The sequence below is a fragment of the Bos mutus genome, chromosome X, assembly GCF_027580195.1.
Source record: "Bos mutus isolate GX-2022 chromosome X, NWIPB_WYAK_1.1, whole genome shotgun sequence".
Taxonomy (NCBI): domain Eukaryota; kingdom Metazoa; phylum Chordata; class Mammalia; order Artiodactyla; family Bovidae; genus Bos; species Bos mutus.
In genome coordinates this window covers 122,287,460-122,314,773 of record NC_091646.1, presented here as the reverse complement: position 1 = coordinate 122,314,773, position 27,314 = coordinate 122,287,460, and the positions used below count along the sequence as shown (strand labels likewise).

At 41.1% G+C, this 27,314-nt stretch overlaps 2 protein-coding genes across 15 annotated transcripts in view; both read right to left on the bottom strand.

Moving 5' to 3' along the window:
* Positions 1 to 13,647, bottom strand: part of BCLAF3 (BCLAF1 and THRAP3 family member 3) — a 51,464-nt gene extending 37,817 nt beyond the window's left edge. For 8 of the 11 annotated variants that reach the window (XM_070366492.1, XM_070366488.1, XM_070366498.1 and 5 more), the window contains exons 1-2: positions 13,509 to 13,638; positions 11,167 to 11,319 (exon numbers count right to left, since the gene is read on the bottom strand). The gene's annotated coding sequence lies outside the window, so the exon portion shown is untranslated. Of the gene's footprint in view, positions 1 to 8,926; positions 8,987 to 11,166; positions 11,320 to 13,061; positions 13,401 to 13,508 lie in introns of those variants that run through there. The other 3 variants (XM_070366490.1, XM_070366489.1, XM_070366491.1) reach the window with 3 other exon arrangements.
* A 9,842-nt stretch (positions 13,648 to 23,489) lies between these two features.
* Positions 23,490 to 27,314, bottom strand: part of MAP7D2 (MAP7 domain containing 2) — a 101,340-nt gene continuing 97,515 nt past the window's right edge. For 3 of the 4 annotated variants that reach the window (XM_070366645.1, XM_070366646.1, XM_070366647.1), the window contains 2 exons: positions 26,895 to 27,170; positions 23,490 to 25,168 (listed from right to left, as the gene is read on the bottom strand). In XM_070366645.1, coding sequence (XP_070222746.1) covers positions 26,921 to 27,170 — 250 coding nt within the window. In that variant the 3' untranslated portion in view covers positions 23,490 to 25,168; positions 26,895 to 26,920. The remainder of the gene's footprint in view (positions 25,169 to 26,894; positions 27,171 to 27,314) is intronic. The other variant, XM_070366648.1, reaches the window with a different exon arrangement.

Genomic DNA, 27,314 nt, shown 5'->3' with positions numbered 1-27,314 from the left:
CTGACTAATATAAAAAGTACAACCGTTAACTATGTGAACACAGGTTTGCAAATGGAGTTCTCATAGTCAAACATTTGCAAACTATTGCTATAATAAATTTCAGAAGAAAGTGTAAGGTCAAAGGTCTTGAACCAGATCACTCACCAGAATCACATTCAATTCAATTCAGTTATACACTGGTTCTTTTCAAAACAAAAATTGAGGCTGGGAAAAATTAGTTCAGATGTACTATGAAATTAAGACACTAAAGCAGAAAGTGTTTTCTTCTGAAAGTGAAGTTTCTCAGTCATGTCCGACTCTTTGCAGCCCCATGGACTGTAGCCTACCAGGCTCCTCTGTCCATGGGATTTTCCAGGCAAGGGTACTGGAGTGGGTTGTCATTTCCTTCTCCAGGGCATCTTCCCAACCCAGGGATCGAACCCAGGTCTCCCACATTGCAGGCAGACGCTTTACCATCTGAGCCACCAGGGAAGCCCAGTGTTTTCCTAGTAACTAAAAATATAAAAATGGGGGGGGGATGGGGGAAGGGATAGTTAAGGAGTTTGGGATGGACATGCACACAAAGCTTATATTTAAAATGGATAACCAAAAAAACAATAAATAAATAAATAAAATGGATAACCAACAAGGACCTACGATATAGTACATGAAACTCTGCTCAATGTTATGTGGCAGCCTGGATGGGAGGGGAGTTTAGGGGAGAATAGATACATAAATATGTATGGCTGAGTCCCTTCACTGTTCACCTGAAACCATCACAACATTGTTTGTTAATCAGCTATGCATGAGTGCTTAGTCGCTTTAGTCATGTCCAACTCTTTGAGACCCTATGGACTGTAGCCCACTGGGCTCCTCTGTCCATGGGATTTTCCTGGCAAGAATACTGGAGTGGGTTGCCATGTCCTCCTCCAGGAGGTCTTCCCAACTCAGGGATTGGACCCGTGTCTTCTGTGTCTCCTGCATTGTAAGCGGATTCTTTACCACTGAGCCACCAGGGAAGGCCCTAATCAGCTATAACCCAATACAAAATAAAAAGTTTAACAAAAGAAATATATATATATATAAATGTATTCATTTAACAAATGTCACTGAGTACATATGATTTGCCAGGCACTGTTCAAGGGAGAGAGCAGTGAAGAGAAACAGAAGAAAGTTCCTGCCCTCTTGGAGCTTACATTCTACTGAGGGAACTTACAATTTAATTAAAGAAGTTTTGAGTACATACCTATTAAACTGAACAAAAATAATAAAGCCTAAAGGTTGTACGGGAGACACCAAACACAGTTGATTGTGATGAAAAAGTATAATTTTCCCAGAGGGTAATTTTTTAATTCATTTTATTTTTTGTAAAACATTTATTGAGATACAACTCACATATCATACAACTCACCTATTTAAAGTGTACAGTTCAGTGTTTTTCAGTATATTCACAGGGATCTGTAACCACCACCACAATCTAATTTTAGAATATGTGATTCTTCATGATTGGTGTCTTTCCTTTAGCATAATGTTTTCAAGGGTTTTACTATTATCAGTACTTCATTCTTTCACAGTTGAATAATATCCCACTTTACTTTACGGGTATACCACATCTTGTGATTCATTTATCTCTCAATGAATATTTGGGTTGTTTCTATTTTGGGGGCTATTATGAATAATGCTACCATGAATATTTGCATACAAGTTTTGTGTAGACACAGTTTTTCAATTCTCTTGGGCATAAACCTAGGAGTGGAACTCCTGGGTTATACAATCACTCAATGTTTAACTTCTTGGGAAACTGCCAAAGTTTTCCAAAGCAGTTACATCATTTTACATTCCCACCAGCAACGTATGAAGGTTCCAATTTTTCCACATCATCATCGACATTTGTTATGGTCTGTCTGTTCCACTATAGTCATCCTAGTGAGGGTGAAATGGTACCTCACTGTGGTTTTGATTTGCATTTCCCTAATGATGGGTAACTTCAAAATATGTAAGAAATTATTAAACTAATCATGCCTACTTTCCTTTAATCTAATAATTTGTCTAAATGTGTTATTCTAGGATAATAATTTAAAAGAAAAAAGCAGCTATATATACTAAGATGTTTATATCAGCTTAATTTAAAATAGGAAAGAAAAAAATCCACTCAAACTAATTATAATGCAAATGCCCAACAGTCAATAAAAGATTAAACAAACTTAAAATACATACATCTAGTCACTCCCTACCTTTCTCCTAGCCTTGTATGTCTTTTCCTTCACATATCTTATTAGTTCACCAGAGCAAATGACTTGCTTTTCCCTGATCAGGCCATTCTGTTCATACCACATAGATGGCTTTCACTCACTCTGCCTGACAAATCCCTATTCTTTCAGGACTCTTTGACCATCATCTCCCTGAAATTCTTTCCCTGACTTTCTTTTTTTCCCCCTGAGTTCCTTTCTTTTTGGGAATTCTGAGTTTATTCTACAATTCTGTCAATACATTGTGATTATTTAATATAACTATTTATCTCAATAGGCAAAAGAGTCCAAATAGCACATCACAGAACACAAAACTCAAATGACCTATGGACATCTGAGATGTTCAACCTCAATAGTAACTGAGTAAATACCAATTCAGATCATAACCATTCCACATCTGTCAGAATGACCACAAAAAAATGGAAGTTGCATATTTCACAGTGTTGGTGAGGCTGTGGAATGATAGAGACTGTTGTACACAGCTAAGCAGGTATATAACCTGCTTATAACCAGTTTGGAAGTGGCTGGCAGTACCCGTTAAACTTCAAAATGCTCATATTCCATGAACTAGCAATTTCACTCAGGGATAGAGCTTAGAACAGTGGTTCTCCAACTTTAGTTCGAGGAAGAGTTACCTGCAAGGCTAGTTACAACACAGAATGCTGAGCCCTCCTCTGGGATGGGCCCTATTTCTAGCAAGTTCCCAGGTGATGGAGATTCTGCTGGTCCGGGGAATATAAAACTACTGGTTTACTCAAAATGGATTAAAGATCTAAATGTAAGACCAGAAACTATAAAACTCTTACAGGAAAACATAGGTAGAACACTCTCTGACATAAATCACAGCAAAATCTTCTATGACCCACCCCCTCGCAGAGTGCTGCTGCTGCTAAGTCGCTTCAGTCGTGTCCGACTCTGTGCGACCCCATAGATGGCAGCCCACCAGGCTCCCCCATCCCTGGGATTCTCCAGGCGAGAACACTGGAGTGGGTTGCCATTTCTTTCTCCAGTGCATGAAAGTGAAAAGTGAAAGTGAAGTCGTTCAGTCGTGTCCGACTCTTTGTGACCCCATGCACTCCTCCGTCCATGGGATTTTCCAGGCAAGAGTACTGGAGTGGATTGCCATTGCCTTCTCCAACCCCCCAGAGTAATGGAAACAAAAACAAAAATAAACAAATGGGACCTAATTAAACTTCAAAGCTTTTTCACAACAAAGGAAATTATAAGCAAGGTGAAAAGGCAGCCTTCAGAACGGAAGAAAATAATAGCAAATGAAGCAACTGACAAAGAATTAATCTCCAAAATATACAAGCAATTCATGCAGCTCAATACCAGAAAAATAAACGACCCAGTCAAAAAGTGGGCCAAAGAACTAAACAGACATTTCTCCAAAGAAGACATACAGATGGCTAACAAACACATGAAAAGATGCTCAACATCACTCATTATCAGAGAAATACAAATCAAAACCACAATGAGGAACACATGTATACCTGTGGCGGATTCATTTTGATATTTGGCAAAACTAATACAATTATGTAAAGTTTAAAAATAAAATAAAAAAATTAGAAAAAAAAAAAACCACAATGAGGTACCATCTCACACTGGTCAGAATGGCCACCATCACAAAGTCTACAAACAATAAATGCTGGAGAGGGTGTGGAGAAAAGGGAACCCTCTTATACTGCTGGTGGGAATGCAAACTGGTACAGCCACTATGGAGGACAGTGTGGAGAGTCCTTAAAACACTGGAAACAGAACTGCCATATGACCCAGTAATCCCACTGCTGGGCATACACACCAAGGAAACCAAAACTGAAAGAGACACATGTACCCCAATGTTCACTGCAGCATGGTTTACAATAGCTAGGACATGGAAGCAACCTAGATATTCATCAGCAGATGAATGGATAAGGAAGTTGTGGTATATACACACAATGGAATATTACTCAGCTATAAAAAGAACACATTTGAGTCAGTTCTAATGAGGTGGACGAAAGAGTGAAGTAAATCAGAAAGAGAACCACCAATACAGTATATTAATGCATACATGTGGAATTTAGAAAGAGAGTAACAATAATCCTATATGCAAGGCAGAAAAAGAGACACAGATGTAAAGAACAGACTTTTGGAATATGTGGGAGAAGGTGAAGGTGGGATGATTTGAGAGAATAGCACTGAAACATGTATATCACCATATGCAAAATAGATGACCAGTGCAAGTTTGATGCATGAAGCAGGGCACTCAAAGCTGGTGCTCTAGGACAACCCAGAGGGATGGGGTGGGGAGTGAGGTGGGAGGAGGGTTCCGGATGGGGGGACACATGTGCACCTGTGGCTGATTCATGTCAATGTATGGCAAAAACCACCACAATATTGTAAAGAAATTATCCTCCAATTAAATTCATTAATTAAAAAAGAAAAACTACTGGCTTAAATGTTAAGGTATAGGTCACTCGGGAGAAATGTTTACAAGTGAGATTTACTGGTTATGTGACAAAAAGAAGTATTACTTAGAATATTTTCCTCTGCCAATATGAAAATTAGCTTTATTAAAATTCAAACTATTCACTTAAAATTAGTGAATTTTACTGCATATAAGTTATACCTCAAAGCTGCAAAAGAAAAAAAAAAAGCTTTGGGGTGATGAAAGTGCTGTAAGATTAGACCAGATATTATGGAGATGATTGCACAATACTGCTAACTATACTATCAAAAATCATGAACTGTACATTTTAAACCTGTAAAATATATCTCAATAAAGGTTTTTTTTAAGGTAACTTTGTTTGCATTTGCTTTTTTGGGTTCATCAGCTAGTAATAATTAGTAGTGGCTCAGGGACTTAGTGCATAAGAGAAGAGAGTTCATTTAAACTCTAGAGCTAAGACGGTTTTTACATTTTTAAAGCATTGTTTAGAAAGAAGAAGAATATGCAACAGAGACTGTATGTGGCCCACAGTCTAAAATATTTACTATTTGCTGCTGAGCTTAACTGCTCAGTTGTGTCTGACTCTTTGCGACCCCATGGACTGTAGCCCACCAGGCTCCTCTGTCCATGGGAATTCTCCAGGCAAGAATCTGGTCCTTTACAAAAAAAGACTGCCAATCCCCTGAATGAAACTGGGTAGGGCAGCAGGTCCTTGCATGGTCTGCTGAGCTTCCCAAGTGGCTCAGAGGTAAAGAATCCACCTGCCAATGCAGGAGACGTGGGTTTGATTCCTGGGTTGGGAATATCCCCTGGAGAAGGAAATGGCAATCCACTCTAGTATTTTTTTTTAAATCAAGTCATGAAAAGACATGAAGAAATCTTTTTTAAAAATTATTTTCCTGAAGTATACTTGATTTACAATGTTGTGTTTAAATTCTGCTGTACAGAAAAATGACTCAGTTATACATACATATATATTCTTTTTCACATTTTTCCTGTATAGTTTATCACAGGTTATTGAATATGGTTCCCTGTGCTATACAGTAGGACTTTCTTGTTTATCCATTCTGTACAGGATAGTTTGCATGTGCTGGTCCCAAATTCCCAGTCCATCCCTCCCCCATGTACTCCAGTATTCTTGCCAGGGAAACCTCAAAGACAGAGGTCGCAAAGAGTTGGACACAATTTAGTGACTAAACAAAACACTTGTGACTAGCAAAGGACAGAACTGGAGAGGAAAAAAAGAAAAAGAAACACCAGCAGGGTTTGTGCCTGGGGAGAAGGAGGTATCAATAACAAAAGAGAAATTCATTTATACTGTTCCTTCAGAGTGAACTGTTTAAGGGCAGTGAATGAATCTGTGTGCCCTTGAACTTAGAAAGATGACTGGACAACAGGGGTATCCACTCCCAGGAGGATGCTGAAGGGGATGCTGGTGCCAAACAAAGCCATTCCTACCAGGACAGAACTGGACACACCCCCTCACCTGCCTGAAAGGCCCGGCTCCAGCAGTTCTCTCCTTCCACAGCATCACTTCCCTTCCCCATTAGGTCCCTTCCATCACTATACAACCTCTCTCTCCGTTTACAAACAAAATCCTCAAAGGGCTGCCTGTATACCACAATCATTCTCACATTCTTCTCCTTCCATTCTACTTGTCCCCTCACCAATCTACCTTTCCACTCCACCAAACTGCTCCAGTCAAGATCACTAACAAAATCCACGCTAAATCCAATGGTTCTTTTCCCTCTTTTTCCTGGATCTACCTGCAGCACCAGATGGTTAATCATACCTTCCTCCCAGAAACATTTTCTGCACCTGGATTCCAGAATACTACACTTGCTTGGTTTTCCTCATACCTCTAACAATGCTTTCTGTCTCCTTTACTGGTTTTTCCTTATCTCACCATCCTGATCCTTAAATAGTGAAGCCAGTCTTCCTCTAAATAGTGACTTCAGTCTTTAACTTTTCATTGTCTACACTCTCTTCCCAGTCTGCACTTTTCTTCAATCTCATGGCTTTAAATACTCTCTATATACTAACAACCCCAAGTTGACATCTCCAGCCCTCACCTATCCTCTCTGTTTCAGCCTTCCACATCCAACAGACTGCTGGACGCTGTAAACATGTCCAAGAGCAAACTCCATACCTTCTTCCAAAATCTGCTCAAGGTTTGCCCCACCTCAATAAATGGCAACTCCATCCTTAAGAGTTTTCAACAAAGAGGAAACATAACTGTCCAATAAACATACAAAAAGATACCCAACACTACCTACTCAGGAAGATAAAATTAAAACAACGGAGTACCATTTCATACTCATTAGATCTGAAAAACTTTTAATCTGACGACCCCCATATGTTTACAAGAAAGCAGGAAAAGACAATTTCTCAACTGAGGAAAATTTGTCCTCCAAAAAACATGAAGCAGAAGCAAACTCTAACTTTATACACCAAACAGAATATATCCCAAAGCATTTAGGAATATATATTTTAAAAACTCACCTTGAATCAGAAATTTAAAAACTAAGAACAGAAACATATCAAAAAACAGAGTGATATGACTGAAAAAAATTAACTGAACTAAACGGAAAGAATGGGAGAAAATGGCTGAATTATCTCAGAAGTGAAAGTCGCTCAGTCATGTCTGACTCTTTGCAACTCCATGGACTATACAGTCCATGAAGTTCTCCAGGCCAGAATACTGGAGTGGGTAGCCGTTCCCGTCTCCACGGGATCTTCCCAACCCAGGGATGGAACCCAGGTGTCCTGCATTGTAGGTGGATTCTTTACCAACTAAGCCACAAGGGAAGTCCAAAAATTATCTCAGAAGGGAAGAATAAATTACCAGGTGCCCCAGGGGAAATAAATGAAATGATTCAGTCACTTTGGCAAACAGTCTGGCAGTTTCTTAAAAAATTAAACATAGTAGTTACCATATGACCCAGCAATTCTAATCCTAGGTATATACCCAAAATAAATAAAACCATGCATCCACATAAAAATTTATACACAAATGCTCATAACAGCATTATTCACAATAGCCAAAATGCAGAAACAACTCAAATGTTCATTGAGAGATGAATGCATAAACAAAATGTGGTACCCCCATACAGTGGAATATTATCTGGCCATAAAAAGGAACGAGGTACTGACACACAGTCAGACAGGGATGAATCTTGAAATCATTATGCTAAGGGAAAGAAGCCAGTCACAAAAGACCACATATTACGAGATTCATTTATATGAAAGGTCCAGAATAGGCAAATCCATAGAAACAGAAAGTAGACTGGCAGTTGCCTGGGTGTGGTAGGGGGAGGGGAGGCACTGGGGGAAATGGGCACAGGGTCTCTTTTTGGTGTGATGAATATGTTTTAAAACTAGACTGATGATGGTTACACAACTCCGTGAATGTATTAAAAAAACACTGAATTGTAGACTTTTAAATGGGTGAATTGTGTGGTATATTAATTATAACTCGGTAAAGCTGTTACAAAAAAACAACAACAACTGACAGAGATTCCATACTAAATGTGAACTCAGCATTTACAAATGCAAAAAAACTGACCAGGAAAGCCTTTGTAACAAAGACGCCACACTGCCAGCAAAGAACCAGGTCAACTCAGAACCCACAGAACAAGAGGGCAATCAGCAGATCAGAGAAGTCAGACCTCAAGAGAACAAGTCACAGTCTATTCTCCTAGCCACAGTGGTTGGGTGCTGTCACCAGTTCACAGTAACGAGGAGCTGGAAGTGGATATAGAACCTCAGCATTGCCTATTATTATTCTACTCTGATTCCATGGACACAGTTATATTTCTCTCACACACAAAAAAGGTTAAATAAATAGGGGAGTGGGTTTCTCAGATGGCGCTAGTAGTAAAGAACACACTTGCCAATGCAGGAGACATAAGAGACGTGGGTTCAATCCTGGGTCGGGAAGATCCCCTGGAGGAGGGCATGGTAACCTACTCCAGTATTCCTGCCTGGAGAATCCCATGGATAGAGGAGCATGGAGGGCTACGGTCCATGGGGTTGCAGAGAGTCAAATACGACTGAAGCAACTTAGCACACAAATGGGGAGCAAAGGCATAAGTACAAAGGTTAACCATTAGACAAAAATAAAAACCTTCCTCTTTTTAATACAGAAGAGCAAAAACTACACATCACAGCATAAAGAAATAGCAAGTATAACAAAATACACATGATTATAAAATATTATGATAGACCAAACATATCAGTCCTAATAGTAAATGTGATGGGCTTAACTCACCTACTAAAATAAACAGGTTCAATTTGGCTCGCAAAACACGTATTTGTATAAAATACACATCTAAAACAAAGTAATCGTGAAAGGTTAAAAATAAAAGGATGGCCAAATTATACAAGGCAAATTGAAATAAGAGAGCAGGGGTGGGAAACCTGGAATCAGGCAAAGCAGAATTCAAGTCCCAAAGCATTCATCATGTCAAAGAAAGACACTTCAATGTTAAAAGTCACAGTCCTCGATGAAGACAGAACAAATAAAAATACACATATTTACAACAACACTGCAACCACCTTCATGAAACAAAAACTACAATAGATGCAAGCAGACATAGAAACACTAACAATAGGAGACTTTCATATAACATGCTTAGTGGTATTAAGACAAAAATGAGATAGAAGATCTAAACAGCAAAATCAACAGGGTAAATCTTAAGTATATTTATCAAACTCTACATTTTGATACTATTTGACAATATTCTTCTGAAGTTTCCACATCACATTCACCAAAAATACATTAGGTCACAAAGAACACATCAGTTAGCTGCACATAATAGAAACATTACAAACAAAACTTTCTGATCATAACGCAATAAAACTAGTTTACTAACAAAAACAAAAAACAAATTTCACCTAGAAATTTTAAAACCTCTTATTAAACAACTCCTGGATACTCTAACATAGATCTTTAAAGAAATAATGACAATAAAAGCTCTACATATCAGATTCTATGGGATGCATTTAAAGTAGTCATCAAAGAAAAATTCATTGCACTAAACTTATTTATCAATAAAAATGAAAGAATTAAATACATTTACTTCCAAGATAAAAAAAAAGGAACTAAAAAGCAGCAAAGTAAACCAAAAGAAAGCACAAGGAAGGAAATAAAGATAAAAGTAGAGGAAGAGAAAAGTAGATCTAAGTAATAAATCAGAATTCTGTAGTTTTGGGAAAAATTAAAATGGATAAACCACTAAATAATATAACTTGACTAGGAAAAATAATATAACTTGACTAGAAAAAATAAAAAAGAGCAAAGGGGAAATAACCAATGAAATAGAAGAAACATTTTAAATCATGAGATTATTTTATAGCCTTCTATCCAATAAATTTGAAAGCCCTGATGAAATGGATTATTTTCTAGAAAAACTGATTATTACTAAAATGACCACATTAAAAAGCTTGAACAGACCAGTTTCCATAAAAAGCTTGAACAGACCAGTTTCCATAGAATAAACAGAGAAAGTTATTAAGAAAACATTACATGAAAAAGCAGCAGGCCCAGAGTGTTTCACAGGGGAATTCTACCAAACTTTCAAACATCAGATTGCCTCAATGCTCTATAAATTATTCCAGAGCTGGTATATGGGGATAAGGATCAAGCCTACAGGAACATTAACCTTTTGAGGAGATGAACCAGCCAAGACTGAGAACGAACATCCTCTAAGGAAGGTGGGAACCCTGGAGCATAGAAGGATGTTTCAATAAAAGAGACTTTCATAGCAAAAGCTATATAAAGACCCAATAAAAGGAATGAAAAGTGTGAATACATGGCTTGAGGAAGGTAAGGAGGCTGAGAAAGCCAATTATTAACAACATTTTCTAACAGTCTGTCTGGCACGGGAGGAGAGACGCTGGGTTGCAGTTGAGGGATAGGGGTCTAGGCAGGAGGTTTTGAAATGGGAGCAATTTGAGCAGGTTTATTATTGATAAGGAAAAATTATGTGCATGGCACTGGGGACATAATGGAGAATGACAGTCATAGTAGAAATCTGTCTAGGTCCAATTAGTTCAGTGTTTCCTTTGATTCCTTACTATCAACTCCAAATAATGTAGTCAATTTCTCTCAATATTTCACATTTATATATTACCTTCTTCAAATGTCCAGACTGAATTTTTATCAGCAGTCACATTTTATGTTAATTTGGCAAACATTACTCACTGCTAGCACCTGCTAGGGGCAAATCATACAAAGTCAGAAGAGACCCAGTTTCTTTACTGCAGAAGCTCAGTCTTCACAGGATAAGAAGGATCACCAAGGTACCAGTACTTTGTAGTTCACTAAGTTGTTTTGCAAACACTATCTCATTTAATCCTCATAAGCCTTTGAGGAAGCCAGAATTACCTCCATTTCACAGATGAAGAAACCAAGCCTCAGAAAAGTTAACCAACCTGCCCCAAGAGAAAGATGAAAAACCAGAATCCAGGGATTCCAACATTAACACTTCCCCGCCTTGCAACTCCTACCTTCAGAAAGAGGACTCTGAAGTGACTGCCTGGTCAGCAGAATTGGACTTTAGCACACTTGAGAATAGTTGACATCCTGCATCACATCTAAAATTTCCTTCTAAATTTGGAAAGCAGCTTTTATGTCCTCTAGCTGCCTGGATATTCTGTAGCCTGTAGGGCACAAAGACTATGTTTTATTCATCATGATCTCAAGGACTGTGTTTTATTTAGCTTTTTATCTGTCCCCCTCAGCTTTATATATAGTGCTTTTAATTATTTTCTCCTTCAACATTAGCAGATTCATTCATTCAATTTCATAACTCTGATATCATTATCAATATAATCTAGGGCATCTGTGTAAAACTTCAAATTTAAAGGTGAAAGAGTGGGGGCAAAGGGTATCACAGAACAGCTTTCTGAATTCAGAAATTAACATTAGAAAATCAATATGCTCATGTGCTCTGACATTTTTACAATACGGTAAAAATTAGCAACGAGACAAAGTATATTTAAATGTACTTTCATTTGACCCTTAAAATCACCCTGCAAGAAATGCAAGGTAAAGGCACTATAACCTCCAATTCAGAGTTGAGCAAACTGTCCATGTTCAAGATAATCAGATATACTGGAATTCGAGGAAGTCCTGACTTCAAATCTGTTCACTTTATAATGCCTTTGCCTCACCAAGATAACCCTTCTTTAGGAAACTAGTGAAGGAAGACTAGAAGATGAGAAACAGAATTGCCATCAACCAATAAGCAGCGTGGGGGGCGGGCACGAAGAATGTCATCAACAAATAAGAGGCATGGGGGATGTGGGCGGGGCGGGGCGGGGTGGGAAGAAGAGGACTTCTAGAGGAGGATACCTGTACTTGATTGCAGAAGAACATAAATGGCCCTGAAGGGGTCCTATAAAAATCCTTTAACTGTTGCCTTTTGTTAGGGTGGGGAAAAGGACATTCACAGATTGTTGGTGGGAGTGCAAAATAGCACATCCTTTCCAGAGGGAAATTCACATTAAAAAAAAAAAAAAAAAAAACCAACAATTCTATCACTTAGGAATGTACACTAAAACAGTAATCATGGATGTGCAGATTTTACATTTCTCCAACCAAGTGTTTAAGTAGTGACAAACTGGGAATAACCAAGTAAATTACTGCAGCCAAATAACGGCATGCTATGTAGTCAGGAAACAAAAAAACTGGTTATTCAAGAGAATCTACTTCATAATTCATATATTCATCTCTAAAAAAAAAAAAAGATGGAAAGTGTATCCCCAGCGTAAACACTCACAATGGTTATTTGAACGGTGAAAGAAGAGTTATCTTCCTCACCGTGGTTCCATATATTTTAGAAATTGTATATATAAATATATTATTAAATATTTCGCTATATAAATATTTCTAATCAAATGTTTTAAAGGCTTCTGGGGAGGGTGTGAAAGAGCAGGGCTTTCAAAAGAACACTTTAGTAGCCATTTTAAAAATACCACGTGAAAAAATAAAGCATTCTACACCGTTAGCATTAAAACACCATCGAAAAATAAAGCACTCATCATGAATCTACATCAAAATCTTTTATTTTCAAATTCAGGAAAACGTTAAGAAGGTTGCCTGGCCAGAAGTCTGAGAGACCTTCTTGATTTCTACCTGTGGTTTTTAGTTTGTTTCAGAAAAGAAAAGCAATCACCTAAGAGGCAGCTCGAAAAGCACCTCGGCAGGAAAATATGTGACAGGATAAGTTTCTCTCAGATTTCTTTCCCTCCCGACCTACGGACAGGGCAAACCTGACAGTAGCCGGCCCAGTTTCCTAAATACACCTCAGAGAACCACAGAAGATTCAATTTTCAATATGTTTCTAAAAAGACAAGTTTTACTTTACAATGCAGGATAAAGAGCAGCCTTCACTACTCACTCTGGACGTTAGCAGAGGAAGACGCCGCTTCCCGGCAGGAGAGCCTCCCGAGAAGGACAAAGCGGGGGCTCCTCGGCTAGGGTCCCTCCGGCGACGCGTCGGCAGCCGCCTCTGGGAAAAGGGCTCTGTCCCTGGGCACCGCCCCCTCCCCCCGCCCGTCCCCAAGACAGACGATCGTGACCGCTGGGGGCCGAAGCCTGCCCGACAACGGGCGAGGGTCAGGGCCCCGGCAGCAGGTGCCCGGGTCGCCGCGTCTAAAATAAGGCACCGATCTAGTGTCCAGAGATAAGGGAGCAGTCCCCCGGGATCCCAAGCTGGGCCGCCGCGTCCTCCCAACCGCCTCAACCGTCTCACCCGCTACCCCAAGAACCGTTCTCTAAGGCGACGGACACGCCCTCCCCTCGGCCCGGAGCCTCCTCGACTCGCCCGCCCCCCAGGGCCGCTCACCGGACCGAGAAGTTCCCGCTATCGCAGCCGCCGCCGCCGCCGCCGCCGCCGGCGGCCCCTCGGGCCTCGCCCCTCACACGGCCGCCGCCTCCCACAGAAACGGCAACACGGTTACCTCAGCCGGGCCGCGGGACCCGGAACCACTTCCTTCCGGAACCGCCTCGCCCCGCCCCCGCCCTGGCCACGCCCACTGCCCGGTACCTCGCGCTGAGCGCGCTCTCCCACCGACCTCTGCTCTCAACGCTTTCCCGGTGACGGATGCCCCGCCTGAGTGGCTCCGGCCTGAGCTCCTGCGCCCTCTGCCGGCCGTTCCCACCTCTGCAGCTCTGTCCAGGGCGCATGCGCCGTCTGCCGCTCTCCCTCCGGGAAGGAAGGACCACAATGGGTGCAATGGTTCGCGGATCCTGGAGGTTAAAGGTCAGGGGTAGGAGCTCACCCCTCAGTCACAAGCAGGAGCTTGGTCCCTTGGATTTCAGCCCACCCGAACCTGCAATGGCTGTGGCCTCTTTCCTGCCTACTCAATTTCTAACCATTCCCCATGGCCTTAAAGCGTCTACCCAAAAAACAAAACCTCCCCTCTAGACCTTCCAAACAGGTTAATGATACCATTATCTCCACCATGCAATTAAAAATATTGACTCATTTTTGCCAGCTCTCTTGATTTCCCTCCTCCCACACTCCATCCAGCACCCCAAAGGTAGTATGTCCTCACTCTTGAAGCTTTCTCACTTGACACTTTGATGTTCTTTTTACCTCTTGCAAGATTTCTCTTTCAGGGTCCACTCCATCAGGTGGACATTTTATCTTGCTTTGCCACCATCATCTACTTCCTGCATAAGTTTCCCTCTCCACCTGAATTACTGCCATCAACCTGATGAATCCAACACCCATGCCTAAGGCATGCTTCCTTAACTTCCTCAGTCCAGATGACTTGACCTCTATTCTACTTAATCCATCCATTCCCAGGTACCCATTCTATAAAATCTAGATATCCATCACTTCATACTGTGTTGTAGCTAAAACCTTAAGTTTACAAACCCCATTTATTTGGACTCAATCCTCATTCTTGAAGTCCTGTGTCTCCCTTAGTCCCAATATACTTGTTCTTCAAAATCCACAGAGCCCTCACATCCCCTGGCAGGCCCATGGCCTTTGACTTCAACCACCCTTGTAAGCAGAACACTTGAATCACTCTCTGATACACTCTAACATTAGATCGCTAACTTGAAACACTCTAGTTATCTGCATTTTTCATTCCTACACGTAGGTTTCCAAGCACTGCTTGGGAGGAAAAAGCCACACAACTATAATATTAATATGGAGACCTCCTTGGTGCCTCTCAGGAATCCTTTTATGTTACCTCTCTCATTTCCATAATAGCTGTTCCTAATCCTTACCACTCTCTTTAAGCCCCATATCAATGATCATTTTCCTCTCTTCATACATGAGTTTTGTTTCCTGTTTTGCAGAGAATTTCCTGGCAGAGTGTATAAGACCTTGCATTATGTGGTTCATACTTACCTCTCTAGTTGCCCTCCTCTTTTGGTCAATGCTTGGAAACATAGGTGTAGGAATGGAAAATGCAGATAACTGGAGTGTTTCAAGGTGGTGGTTTGATGTTAGAATGTTTGCATGACACTTGTTATTACTTTTAAATATCTGTGTTCCCTACTGCTACTGCTACTGCTAAATCACTTCAGTCATGTCTGACTCTGTGTAACCCCATAGACAGCAGCCCACCAGGCTCCTCTGTCCCTGGGATTCTCCAGGCAAGAATACTGGAGTGGGTTGCCATTTCCTTCTCCAGTGCATGCATGCATGCTAAGTCGCTCCAGTCGTGTCCGACTCTGTGCGACCCTATGGACAGCAGCCCACCAGGCTCCTCTGTCCACGGGATTCCCTAGGCAAGAATACTGGAATGGGTTGCCATTTCCTTCTCCGTTCCCTACCTCACTGTAAACCTAATTTGGCAGAGACCAAATCTGTTGCTTACTATTACCAGCATTTAGCAGAATGTCTGGCACACAGTAGTGAGTCATTTTCATAAGTATGCTCTTTCTTTTCCACGATTAGGTTTTGTGTGCTTCACAAATACATATGTGTGTATATATATAATGAAGTATACAAAATTAATATATATATATTTCTTTTGATTCATCTTTGAACAAAGTGATTTTTGTTCAGACTTATTACTGATTAATAATAAGCACAAGTAGATGGCCCTTGCCCTTAATGCTGCTTGTGTGGACAAAGAAGTACTTTGCATAAAGTCTCAGAGCTCTTGGTGTGTCTATGACTAGAACACATATATAGAACCAGCCTAAGAGAAGTGAAATGTTATTTGCCTTTCCATTTATATTGTTTTTCTTTGGTTTTCAGGCAAGCCAAATCTACTGCAGAATGCCAAGTATGCTTAATATAAGAGTTCTATATTAGTGAGAATAAATTATGCTGTGATAACAATCTCCAGATCTCAGTGGCCTATAGCAACAAACGCTTATTTTTCACTTATATTTCAAGTCCACCACAGGTCAGCTTTGGTTCTATCTGAGACCTGATGGGTTACATCAGGTTCATGGGGTCACAAAGAGTCGGACACGACTAAAACAACTTAGCACACACATATGAGACATTACTGGTGTCAAATCCAAAGAAAAGGACCATGAGTGGGACCGTGCATTGGATCTTAAGGCTTCTGCTTTAAACCCGAATCAGAAATTCTAGGGGTGGGACCCAGCACAGTTTCAACAAGCCCTCCATGGGATTCTAAACCATGCTCAAGCCCAAGAACTACTTCTCTGTTGCTTGTATTTTCTGTAAACCAGCAGATAAACACAGAGGCTTGATAAAATTCACACTAGTTTTTAAACTGATTCTTAAACCAGAAAAAAAAAAAGTCAAATTCAAAAGAGAGAGAATCAAGGCTCTTGACATAGACCAAGTGTCAACCGTCATTGTCATTTTTTGGAGGAACACTGCTTCGGGGCAAACCTGTCAGCTGCCCTGATGTGTACCTCCAGCCATCCTTCTGGATAGCTTTCTTTTTTAAATGCTAATGTGAGAATAAGGTAATTAGGAAGAAGTAGGACAAATCACTCTCTCATCCCTTGACAATGCTGTTGGCCCAGATTTTTCTCAGTTTTAGTCTACTCTGGTCCTTATAACCCAGGACTGACAGAACCAGGTAAGTTTTCTCTTTCCTTAACCATCTGGCTTTGGTTACGTTCCTTAACACTGTCAGTGAAATTGAATGTAGAATGCTTAGCTGGCCCTGATCCCTCCTCTTTTTCTTCCATTCCATGATATAGGCAGTTTTTGGTGGACACTGTCCTTTACCTTTACTTTTTAAAGGGCATCATCAACAGTAGAGTACAAACAGAAATGATTTATAACATTTGGAAGAAAATGATTTTAGACAGGCTTATGCTGCAGATTTCTTTTTGCTCATTCTAGTCACTGACTTTATGGCTGTTTTCCTACTGAGATGGAGGACGAATTCCTAAACAAGATTTGGTAGCCGCTACCAGCTCTCTGGTTCCATAAATCATTTCCTTTGTAATGCAATATGTGAAGCAGCTTGGCCCTGGTTCTGAAAGCAATACAATATGTGTGGTTTTCAAACAATGTGTCAAAAGTCAGCAATTATTGTGAAAAAAAAATTTTTTTATTGATGTGAACTACCTACATTGATGCAAGGCAAAAAGTAATGGTGAAGTTAGGTTTAAAACTTAATTTCACTGCAAAATAATTGTTTAAAAATTCATTACTCACCTTATTTATATCTTTACAGTTCTCCCTGAAGCTCTTCCCCTAAATACTTAAAAACTTTTTTTTTTTTTTTTTTGGCCACACCTCATGGCATGCAGGATCTTAGCTTCCCCGACCAGGGATTGAAACCATCCCCTCTGCAGTGGAAGGGCTGAGTCTTAACCCGTGGACCACCAAGGCAGCCTTTTTCCCCCAAACCCTTGATAAACTGAGTTCACCTATCTTTTCCTATCACAAGCAGGTCTGGTGTCCTGACACAACCCAGACACCAGTCATTAAGCTCTCAGAATTTTCATTTGCATGATCAATTTGCTTTGTTTAACTCTGTATTTGTTAGGCACCTCATAGCTGCTTCTTAAATAGCACCATGCCTAGCTGGCTCTGGTGGGGTTCTTCCAGGAACAGTCTCTGAGACCAGTTAGCACAGAGGAAGGGCTCAGGGAGTGCTGGGGGTGGGTGGGTGGGAAGGGGGAGTGAAGGAAGGAGGAGCCAGAATTTGGGCTGCAATACATTTTCAACAAAGGCCTCAGATGCTCCTCCCAAGGAGCTCCGAAGCTGGGACAGCCCTTCTGAGTTGTCCTACCTTGAGGCAAGGGTCTTCACAGGCCCAAATAATTCAGTCAGGATCCAGCCTCTCAGGCTGCCCAAGTGAGAGGATTTAACGTTGGTGAGGCAGCCTCCTTCCGTCAAGGGTAATTCTTGGAAAAGAACTCCACCAACAAGCCTCAGCAACTTACCTCCAGCATCTGGAAGGAGACATCTGGAAGGACAAACACCTTGGTCCTAAAGGGGAGTCCATCCAGATGGTGCACCACAACATCCACGACACTAGCATCCAATGTGACCTTCAAAGCCATTAGAGCCTCTGCTTACACTTTCCCACAGGCTGCTGAGGGCTTAGTGTCCTCATTGTCAAAGTGTAAGTTCCCAAAGGTTACAAACGTAATTGTGATATAAATGTTCAGTGAGCATGTGTTACACCTGTGTTGTAAGGGTTCAGAATGAGCCACCCCCAAACGTGCCACATTCTCATGAGGATTATTTTGAGACTCTGCATATTCAAGAGAAACTACTGCCCTCCTTCGATTATCTAGAAGAACTGAATTTTTTTTAAAACCAGAGAAGACTCACTAGCAGAAATGAATTTTATCTATGTGGCCCGATCTACATGGCAGGACAAACATCCAATTACCAAACATCTGCTCTTCTTCTTATCGTCCTTTGGGTGACACCCTTGTCCTTGGAAGCCCCTGGCCCCTATTCCATTCCTCAGCTGAGACAGCAGAGACCTCATTTTACCTGTCTCCAAACCTCTTATAAACATGGGGTCTCTGACCCTCTCATGTATGTAGAGTTCCCATTGTATGAAATTAAAGTTGATTATCTCCTGTTAGTCTGTCTCAACGTTGATTTCTTAGATGAGCCAGAAGAACCAAAAAGGGTACGGTAAGTTTTCTTCCCTCCTGACAGGGTTTAACTCATTAAGGAGCAGGATAATGAAACTTGATCAGGGAAGATACGGAACTGATTGTGACATGCCCTTGGATTTAAGTGTACACACAGTAACATACATATATTTAGTGGACAAAGAATGCTGGATAAAACTGTAAAGTTAGATACAAAACTGCTTGGTGTCCTACAGGGACAAACAGGCATAAGCTTTGGAATTAGCTTTTCTATGGTACAAAAGTCATTACAACTTCCTGGCTACAAGTGAGTAACTCCAAGATGAGGTCCTAGTACACAGCACACAGGCAGTCATGCAAAGTCACATGCCCCAAGACTCAGCAGCCCCTTGGGCTGCCTTGTTGAAACCATACTCTTGCAGGACTCTGTAAGGGCAGTTATCTTTCAGCCTATTTCCACGTTCTGCATCATTTCTCACTAGCAGTGAACATTGAACAACTCATACCAGCCATTGGAGCTGTCACTGTACAGGGGTGGCCCCTGAGAAGTCTTCAGAAGGCCAGGTCTACTGTGCAAATGGAATTGCTTCTTTCCTCTCAGTGATGCCAGTGGGATCCCATTTGTTCTAAAACCAGGAAGACCAGCCACAGGGGCTGCATTCAACCCCAAAAGCTCTTTCAACATCTACAGTGCAGAACCTATCGCCTCCCTAGCTATCATCTCTACGGTGACAATGTTCTGGCTCTCAAAGATGAGCCTGCGCAAACTACTAGGAAAATGTGATTCAAAGACAAGTACAGCCGACAGAGAGCTGTGGGCTGATTCGAAAAAGGAAGTTCCCTTAAGCAAAAGTTTAATTCCTTGGGGCTATATTCCTTACCTTTTGCATCTCATGAGATGGGGGAAGCCTGCCTTCATACTTTCTTGGAAGTCCAGAAGGCTGGCCACTTCAAATCTTTCCCCTAACATCAATCATCTCTCAGGGCCAATGGGAAGAATCAAACTTGGCATTTCCTAACTGTTGCACAGAAGCTTCTTGCTTATTTACCACAGAGCTAAAGGCAGGCTCACCATTCCATGTCTCCCATCAGCCTAAAGGGCCCATGCTGGGCATCTGATAGAAAGCCCACGTTTGGCATCTGATGCAATATTTATGCACAGAGAATGTGAAACAAAACAGCCAACATGAATTGACTTACATAGACACAACCCTAATTTGGCCTGTTGGAAATTATGGGGAAAGGGGGAACGACTGGTTTAGGGAATATTATTTTCAAATCTCATGGTCTTGCTTCCAGGTACAATAGGAACTTGAACTGGTGATAAACTCTGCTACTGTGAGTAGACAGATGGATAAGTAACCCTTGAATAGCATACTCAGATGAAAAGGTTCTAGAATTAGATAGTGGTGATGGTTGTGTGACTGTGAAGAAATCCTTTAAAAGGAAGGAATTTTTATGGTATGTGAATGATATCACAATAGTTTTTTTAATAAAAAGAATCAGAACTATGACTCTCCATGGGGCTTCTGCCCCTTCTCCGCTATAAGCACCTGCTCTAGCAAAGCATTTCTGCTGCTCTCTGGGTCAGAGAGCCCGCCAACTCCCCTGGGGGCACCAAAGCAGCGGACTCAGGGTCAATCCCAGCTCTGCGAAGTTCCAGCTGTGTCCTTGGGAAAGGACACAGCTACCTACCTCACCTACCTTCTCCTACCTACCTCACATCCTTGACAAGTCTTGGGACCACCTCTCATACAGCAGGGATATGCTGACTGTTCTGGTCCATTCCTGTAGGAGAAGCTTAAGCCACGGTAAATGGAGGCCACTGCTTCCCACCTCCTGAAATCATGGCATATCCCAAATTGGGGGAAGCATCAGTTTGGGTCTACGGAGGTTGGTACCAAGCCTCGTGTCTCCATTTTCCCCTGACTTAAACCTTGAACCGTAACTGACACCCACACCTTGGACCCCACTCCTGACCTGATCATTTCTTCACTTCTGGGTCCTTATCCCCACCCCATCAGAGATCCTAAACTTGGTTGACCTTCAGGAGACACTAAGTCACATGTTCTCTCTCTCCAGAAACAAATGATCCACCCACCCTGGTCCCATGATGCATTAAATTCTCATGTCTCTTGGGTGTGATTGCTGATTTCTATTTCAAATTCTATTTCTCTGTTCAGTTCAGTTCAGTTGCTCAGTCGCATCCGACTCTTAGCGACCCCATGAATCGCAGTACGCCAGGCCTCCCTGTCCATCACCAACTCCTGGAGTTCACTCAAACTCATGTCCATCTAGTCAGTGATGCCATCCAGCCATCTCATCCTCTGTCGTCCCCTTCTCCTCCTGCCCCCAATCCCTCCCAGCATCAGAGTCTTTTCCAATGAGTCAACTCTTTGCATGAGGTGGCGAAAATACTGGAGTTTCAGCTTTAGCATCATTCCTTCCAAAGAACACCCAGGGCTGATCTCCTTTAGGATGGACTGGTTGGATCTCCTTGCAGTCCAAGGGACTCTCAGGAGTCTACTCCAACACCAGAGTTTAAAAGCATCAATTCTTCGGTGCTCAGCTTTCTTCATAGTCCAACTCTCACATCCATACATGACCACTGGAAAAAAAATAGACTTGACTAGATGGACCTTTGTTGGCAAAGTAATGTCTCTGCTTTTCAATATGCTATCTAGGTTGGTCATAACTTTTCTTCCAAGGAGTAAGCGTCTTTTAATTTCATGGCTGCAATCACCATCTGCAGTGATTTTGGAGCCCCCCAAAATAAAGTCTGACACTGTTTCTACTGTTTCCCCATCTATTTCCCATGAAGTGATGGGACCAGATGCCATGATCTTCGTTTTCTGAATGTTGAGCTTTAAGCCAACTTTTTCACTCTCCTCTTTCACTTTCAAGAGGCTTTTTAGTTCCTCTTCACTTTCTGCCATAAGGGTGGTGTCATCTGCATATCTGAGGTTATTGATATTTCTCTATTAGATTACACTATTTTAGTTATGGAAGTTTTACCATATATTTTACTGTTTATTGTGTGTGTGGGGGAGTCTCTGTTTTAAAGACTTATTTTATAAATTTCTTAGCTTTGTGTTCATTTTCTTACATGAAATGTACAAATTATATTTTCTTTTTCTAAGATCCCACATGGCTTATGGGATCTTAGTTTCCTGACCAGTAATTGAACTCAAGCTCTTGACAGAGAAGGCACTGAGTCTAATCACTGGACTTCCAGGGGTTCCCTGTGCCACTATATTTTAAGTTGCAAAACAGAAATCTCATGGAGTAGAACTTCATTGAATTTACATGAATGTGAGGGTGAGTCACCTACTTGTCTTTATCAGGTATGTAGGCTTTCCCTTTCAGGAATATGGCATGTCTTTCTATTTACATCTATTCTAATGTTCTCTGGCCAAGTTTTAGACAAAGTTTGTTCTTTCTAGAAATTTTATAAGCTTTGTTAGGATTATTTTCCTGTCTGTTTTTAATGTATAAGAAAACAATCAATTTTTCATCTCTTAGTGGTCAGCTCCCCTGTGCAACTATCCTGAGTTTCCTAGTTATTTCATTTGGGCTCCCGCAAAAAGACTACCTATAAAGGCTTCTCTTTTCTAATGTTCTTAAGAGTTCTTGCTCCATTTTCTTACATAACTGTGCTTCCTGAGTAACACTAAAGAGTGGGGATGGATGTCACTCAGCGTTGTGCCCCAATGTAATGGGTATAACTCTACTGCTGTAAGTTGCTTCAGTCGTATCCGACTCTGTGCGACCCCATAGACAGCAGCCCATCAGGCTCCACTGTCCCTGGGATTCTCCAGGCAAGAACACTGGAGCGGGTTGCCATTTCCTTCTCCAATGCATGAAAGTGAAAAGTGAAAGTGAAGTCCCTCAGTCATATCCGACTCTTCACGACCCCATGGACTGCAGCCTACCAGGCTCCTCCGCAGTACTGGAGTGGGGGTATAACTCTAGAAACAAGTTATTTCTTTACATTTGCTTTCCAAATTAAAAAAAAATTATGAAAGCGTTTGACTAAGAGAAAACCTGTAGTTACTAAGAAAGATTTAGAATGTCACAAAACAGAAATTGCTCTTAGGAATGACTAGCCACCACTACAACCCTCTGGGGTCAGAGCTCATGATGACAGAAGCTACTTTATAATGTCACAGGCTAAGGCCAGCACATGGAAAAAAAAATAGGATGTCCACTCCTGTACCCTCACTAGAGGCTCTGTCATCAGAACTAAGGAGAGTTTCACTGACTGAGCCTTTAGCTTCAGAGATGGCAGCCCAGAAGTTACCACAAAGATCCGACATCCCTATTTCAGTCCTGGCCCTTCGGCTCCTGGTCTTGGTTGGAACTGCCTTCCAGGATGTAAAGAAGTCGTGATTTAGATGCAAAAAAGTTGGTGTGGGTTTCAGCTTACTAGAAAAAAGGGGTCATCATTTCCATTATAATTTTGTTTAAATGCCAAATTGCTCTGTGGAATGTTTTTGGAGATTACACTAAGGTTAACTGCACCTTAGCCAGCTAGAAATCCCTCACATCACTGGTATGAAAGTAGAGCAACTTTACTGTACTTACAAGTTCCTCCTGTCTTGGCACAGCTCATCACTTAAGCTTATTTCCACAGTTGGCTTCAGTTGGAACTGGTAATAGAGGATTCATGAGTTAGACAGGGAAAGGACACCCACACGGGATTTAAAATTTTTTTCCAATAAGTTTTTTAGAAACCTGGTATCTGGTTTGGTCTCAGCACATTTTTTTTTCATTGAGCCTACAGAAACAAACAAAGCACTACACACCATCAGACTCTTTAATGAAAATGTATTTCACAGTAAACACAATGTACACGTCATGCAAATGAGGCATCACCATGATCACAATGGTGCTGTGAGGTACACCAGACTGCAAGAAAACAGACATTTAGCAAAACAGGGCTGTAAAAAAGATGGTGAGACAGTTTTTGAAAGTCAGACCATGCTACCATTTTCTGTGTGCTTGTCATAAAAGGGATTTTCCCCATATAGTCATCAAGATCCATGGCACTGTATTATTGGAGGCATGTATTTTATTTAGTATATACACCATACACAAACATACACAGTTTCCATAACTAATAGTCTTACACTGTAGCTGGTTTTAAGAGCACATGAACAAGATTACTACCGAGACTTCTTTGTACATTCTGGTTGCAAACTTCAGTCAGAATTATGGATCTTTCCAAACTCTTTATTGTACAAGATAAAAAAAAGTTTTCAAAGAAGAAAAGGTTACTTTAATCTGAAAGTCACATTTCACCACAAGAAATGAAGAAAACATACTGCTGCTGCTGCTGCTGCTAAGTCGCTTCAGTCGTGTCCGATTCTGTGCGACCCCATAGACGGCAGCCCACCAGGCTCCTCTGTCCCTGGGATTCTCCAGGCAAGAATACTAGAGTGGGTTGCTATTTCACTCTCCAATAGAAAACATACTATTATATGGCAAAAAAAAACGTGTGGAGTATACATACATTCTACCGTCATTTTCTCCCGTCCAGATGTTTTTATGTTCAAGTCTATTATAGTGCCATTTTGGAGCCAGTTCAGGGCCCCTTGTCTCAGAGCACAATGCTTTTCATTTGTGCCTGCTTTTATTAGAGTTGAACAAACAAACAAAAGGCCCAAGAGCCAAGAAGAAACAGCAACATGAAAAGCAACCACCTGTGCAGGAGATGCACAAATTATTCAATCCAGAAGCCACCTGAAGGTTTGGAGTGACTATAGCTTGGAGGATTTAAAGGTGCAACATGAAAAGGCCCTTGCAAGATTCAGGTGCCCAAGTCTGGAGGAATATGCCTAAGAGAGCAGACAGTCTTCCATGCTGTTCAATGGCTTCCTTAACTCAGCCAGAGTCACTCTGCTGGCCGCCCAAGGAGCAATGAGAAGCAACACATTTTGCACGTGGCTAAGCTTAATAATATTAAATGTGGCTTCTTGATACAAACTTCCAGCAAAGAAACCTCAGAGATGAGGGAAACCCTCCAGAATTTGTTCTCCTTCTAAACAGAGCCAGGGAGATATGCAGCCCAAGTTCAGTATATGTTTAAATAGAGTCTGGGCAAATGTCTAGAATATTTAGAAAAGACATCTAAATGTTTATATGCTCCAAGTTTGGAGATAAGAATGGTTATAAGGTGACTTTTCAAGTCAAAATCACACGGGTTATTCAGAAGATCACTATGATAATAGAGGAGTACAGGAAGCGCTTTATCAGCAGCTAAAGCTCATAAATAGAACCATAACATAGAACTCTGCTAAAGCCCGAAAAGGCCACTGTCTCAAGCTTCTACTGAGAGTGGCCAGCGTTTGATGTACTAACTAGGAATGCAGTTACATTTCAATTTAGTAGTTTAGAATTCAGCAGTTAAAGACAACTGAAGTTTCTTCAGAGGGCCGGCAGCTCAGATTTGACTACCAGCAGCTTCACGGCTTCTCCAAACACCACCTGTGTCAATTCAAAACCAAAACCAGGTGAAACCAATGTAGAGACAATCTTTTGCAATTTGTAGCATCTATTCTCTATCACTAAAATGGTCATGCAGTGTGGGACTTTACCTTCTTAGTAACTACATTTCCTTGGCTTACAGTACCTCTCAATGGAAGTGTTACAGCATTTTGTGTAGGACTATTATTTGGGGTGGTGGGGGGATCAAATTTTCTTCATGTGGGACTATCCTAAAACCTGCAGGATGATTAATGTCACAAGTTTTGCTTTCCAAATGTCAGTGCTGCCTCCAACCATTGTGACAATAACCCGCTCCAACACATTTCCAGTGGGGGTGGTGCCACCTCTGGCTGAGAAGAATTTGCTAACTAGACTATATGACAAATGAAAATATACAAGGAATGTAAATAAATTATTTAGCCAAGATTTTTTTTTTTTTGGACAGGGATTTTGGACTTTTTTTAGTTAGAGAGGTAGGAAATAGATTTGAAGAGCCATGAACACTCTTCTAGGTTTTGTGCATTTTCTGGTCCTTATCTGATACTGAGGTAGGTGAACCAAAGGGCGCAATGTATGCTAACAACAAAAGAAACCTCTCACTAAATATTAATCCATGTAACTGTCAGGGAAATAGAACACTCAGGTGAATTTGTTAAAGTGTCCAAAAAGTAGCTACTCTTCCAACCAGGGATACGGTTTATTTTAAAAACTACCTGTCACGCATTCCCTCTCATATGTGAAAAGGACAACTGCTTCCCCAAGAGCCAAGAGAAGAACCAAACTCTAAAATGTACCGTCTACAGCCAGTAGCTGAGGTCATGTAGAAATAAGCATTTGAGACATGGTGACCTCAGCCACATGGCCTCCCCAACTTGTTTCCTTGTTTGAGAAATAGAAAGGTTGGACTAAATCACATCAGTTATCAAAGTACTGTTATAGGAGTGGAATATCATAAAACAAGGTGACTGACAGGATGTTGAGAACAGAAAATTTTTCTAACAGTCTAAAATGGGAGGAACAATTAGTTATGAAAGGATCTGATGATAGATTCTGTTTTCATCATTCAAAACTAAGCCCCAAAATCTGAAGTAAAGCCAACAGGAGGTGATTATAACTACACACAAATTCAGAGTGTTTATAACCCATAAATTTAACTTACTCAAAGAAGAAGCTTCTAGAAACACTTTGGGAAGAAAAAAAGGCCAAAGGAAGGGAACAAAAGCTTCAGGGCACAAACTTCAGTTCTTCCCCCCTTGCCTCAGGTATGATCCAAGAACAGATGTTTGCTTTGAAAGAATCCAGAAGAAGTCAACAGAACAGCAAATCACTTGGCCCAACAACTCACCAATGTATATGAGTGATTCTAGATAGAATGTAGGATATCACTGACTAAAACTAGCGGGGGTGGGGGGGGAATTCTCTTGTCTCTAAAAAGTTGCTACTTGAGACAGATGGCTGGTCAAACTTTTAGCCAGTGCTTCTACACACACTGCCCCAAACAGCAGGGGTGAGCACAAGGGGTGTGGTGCTGAAGGCTCTTGTTTAAAGGATTCATTTGAAGTCTGTCTCAATTCTTGTGTGTGCTGCAGTATATACCATGAATTCACATTTATATTTGTGCTTTTTAAATAAAATTGACCATCCAGGAGGCTGAGTGATGTTTATCTTATCTTCACAAACCTAGGTTGAAGAGTTACAGATTTAGACTGTCATCAAAAGACTGTACCTTTAATTAAAGAGATGTTGTATTTGTCAACAGAAGGTGTTCAGAGTATTTTCTTGACCAGGACTGTTAAATCCTTCGATCAGGTTTTTGTTACAGTCATCCAGGCTGAGATTTTCACTGGATCTCTTGGGGAAAATGGGGGGCCCAGTGAAATCTAAGAGATCTTGAAGTGCTCGGGCATTACCAGTTCCATTTTGGTCCAGAGATACCCCAGGAATCATTTCACTCACTGGTGAAAATTCTGGGATAGAGATAAGCTCTTCTTTTGAAACAGGACTGGAGGGCGGAGGGAGAGAGGGAAGGAGAGAGAGATGGAGAGATAGAGAGACAGACACAACTATTAATTCTACTTGTCATATTTTGTTATACTACTCTTCTTTCCTACAGAAGATGGATTTAGAGCCAGAGTTTGTGTGTAAC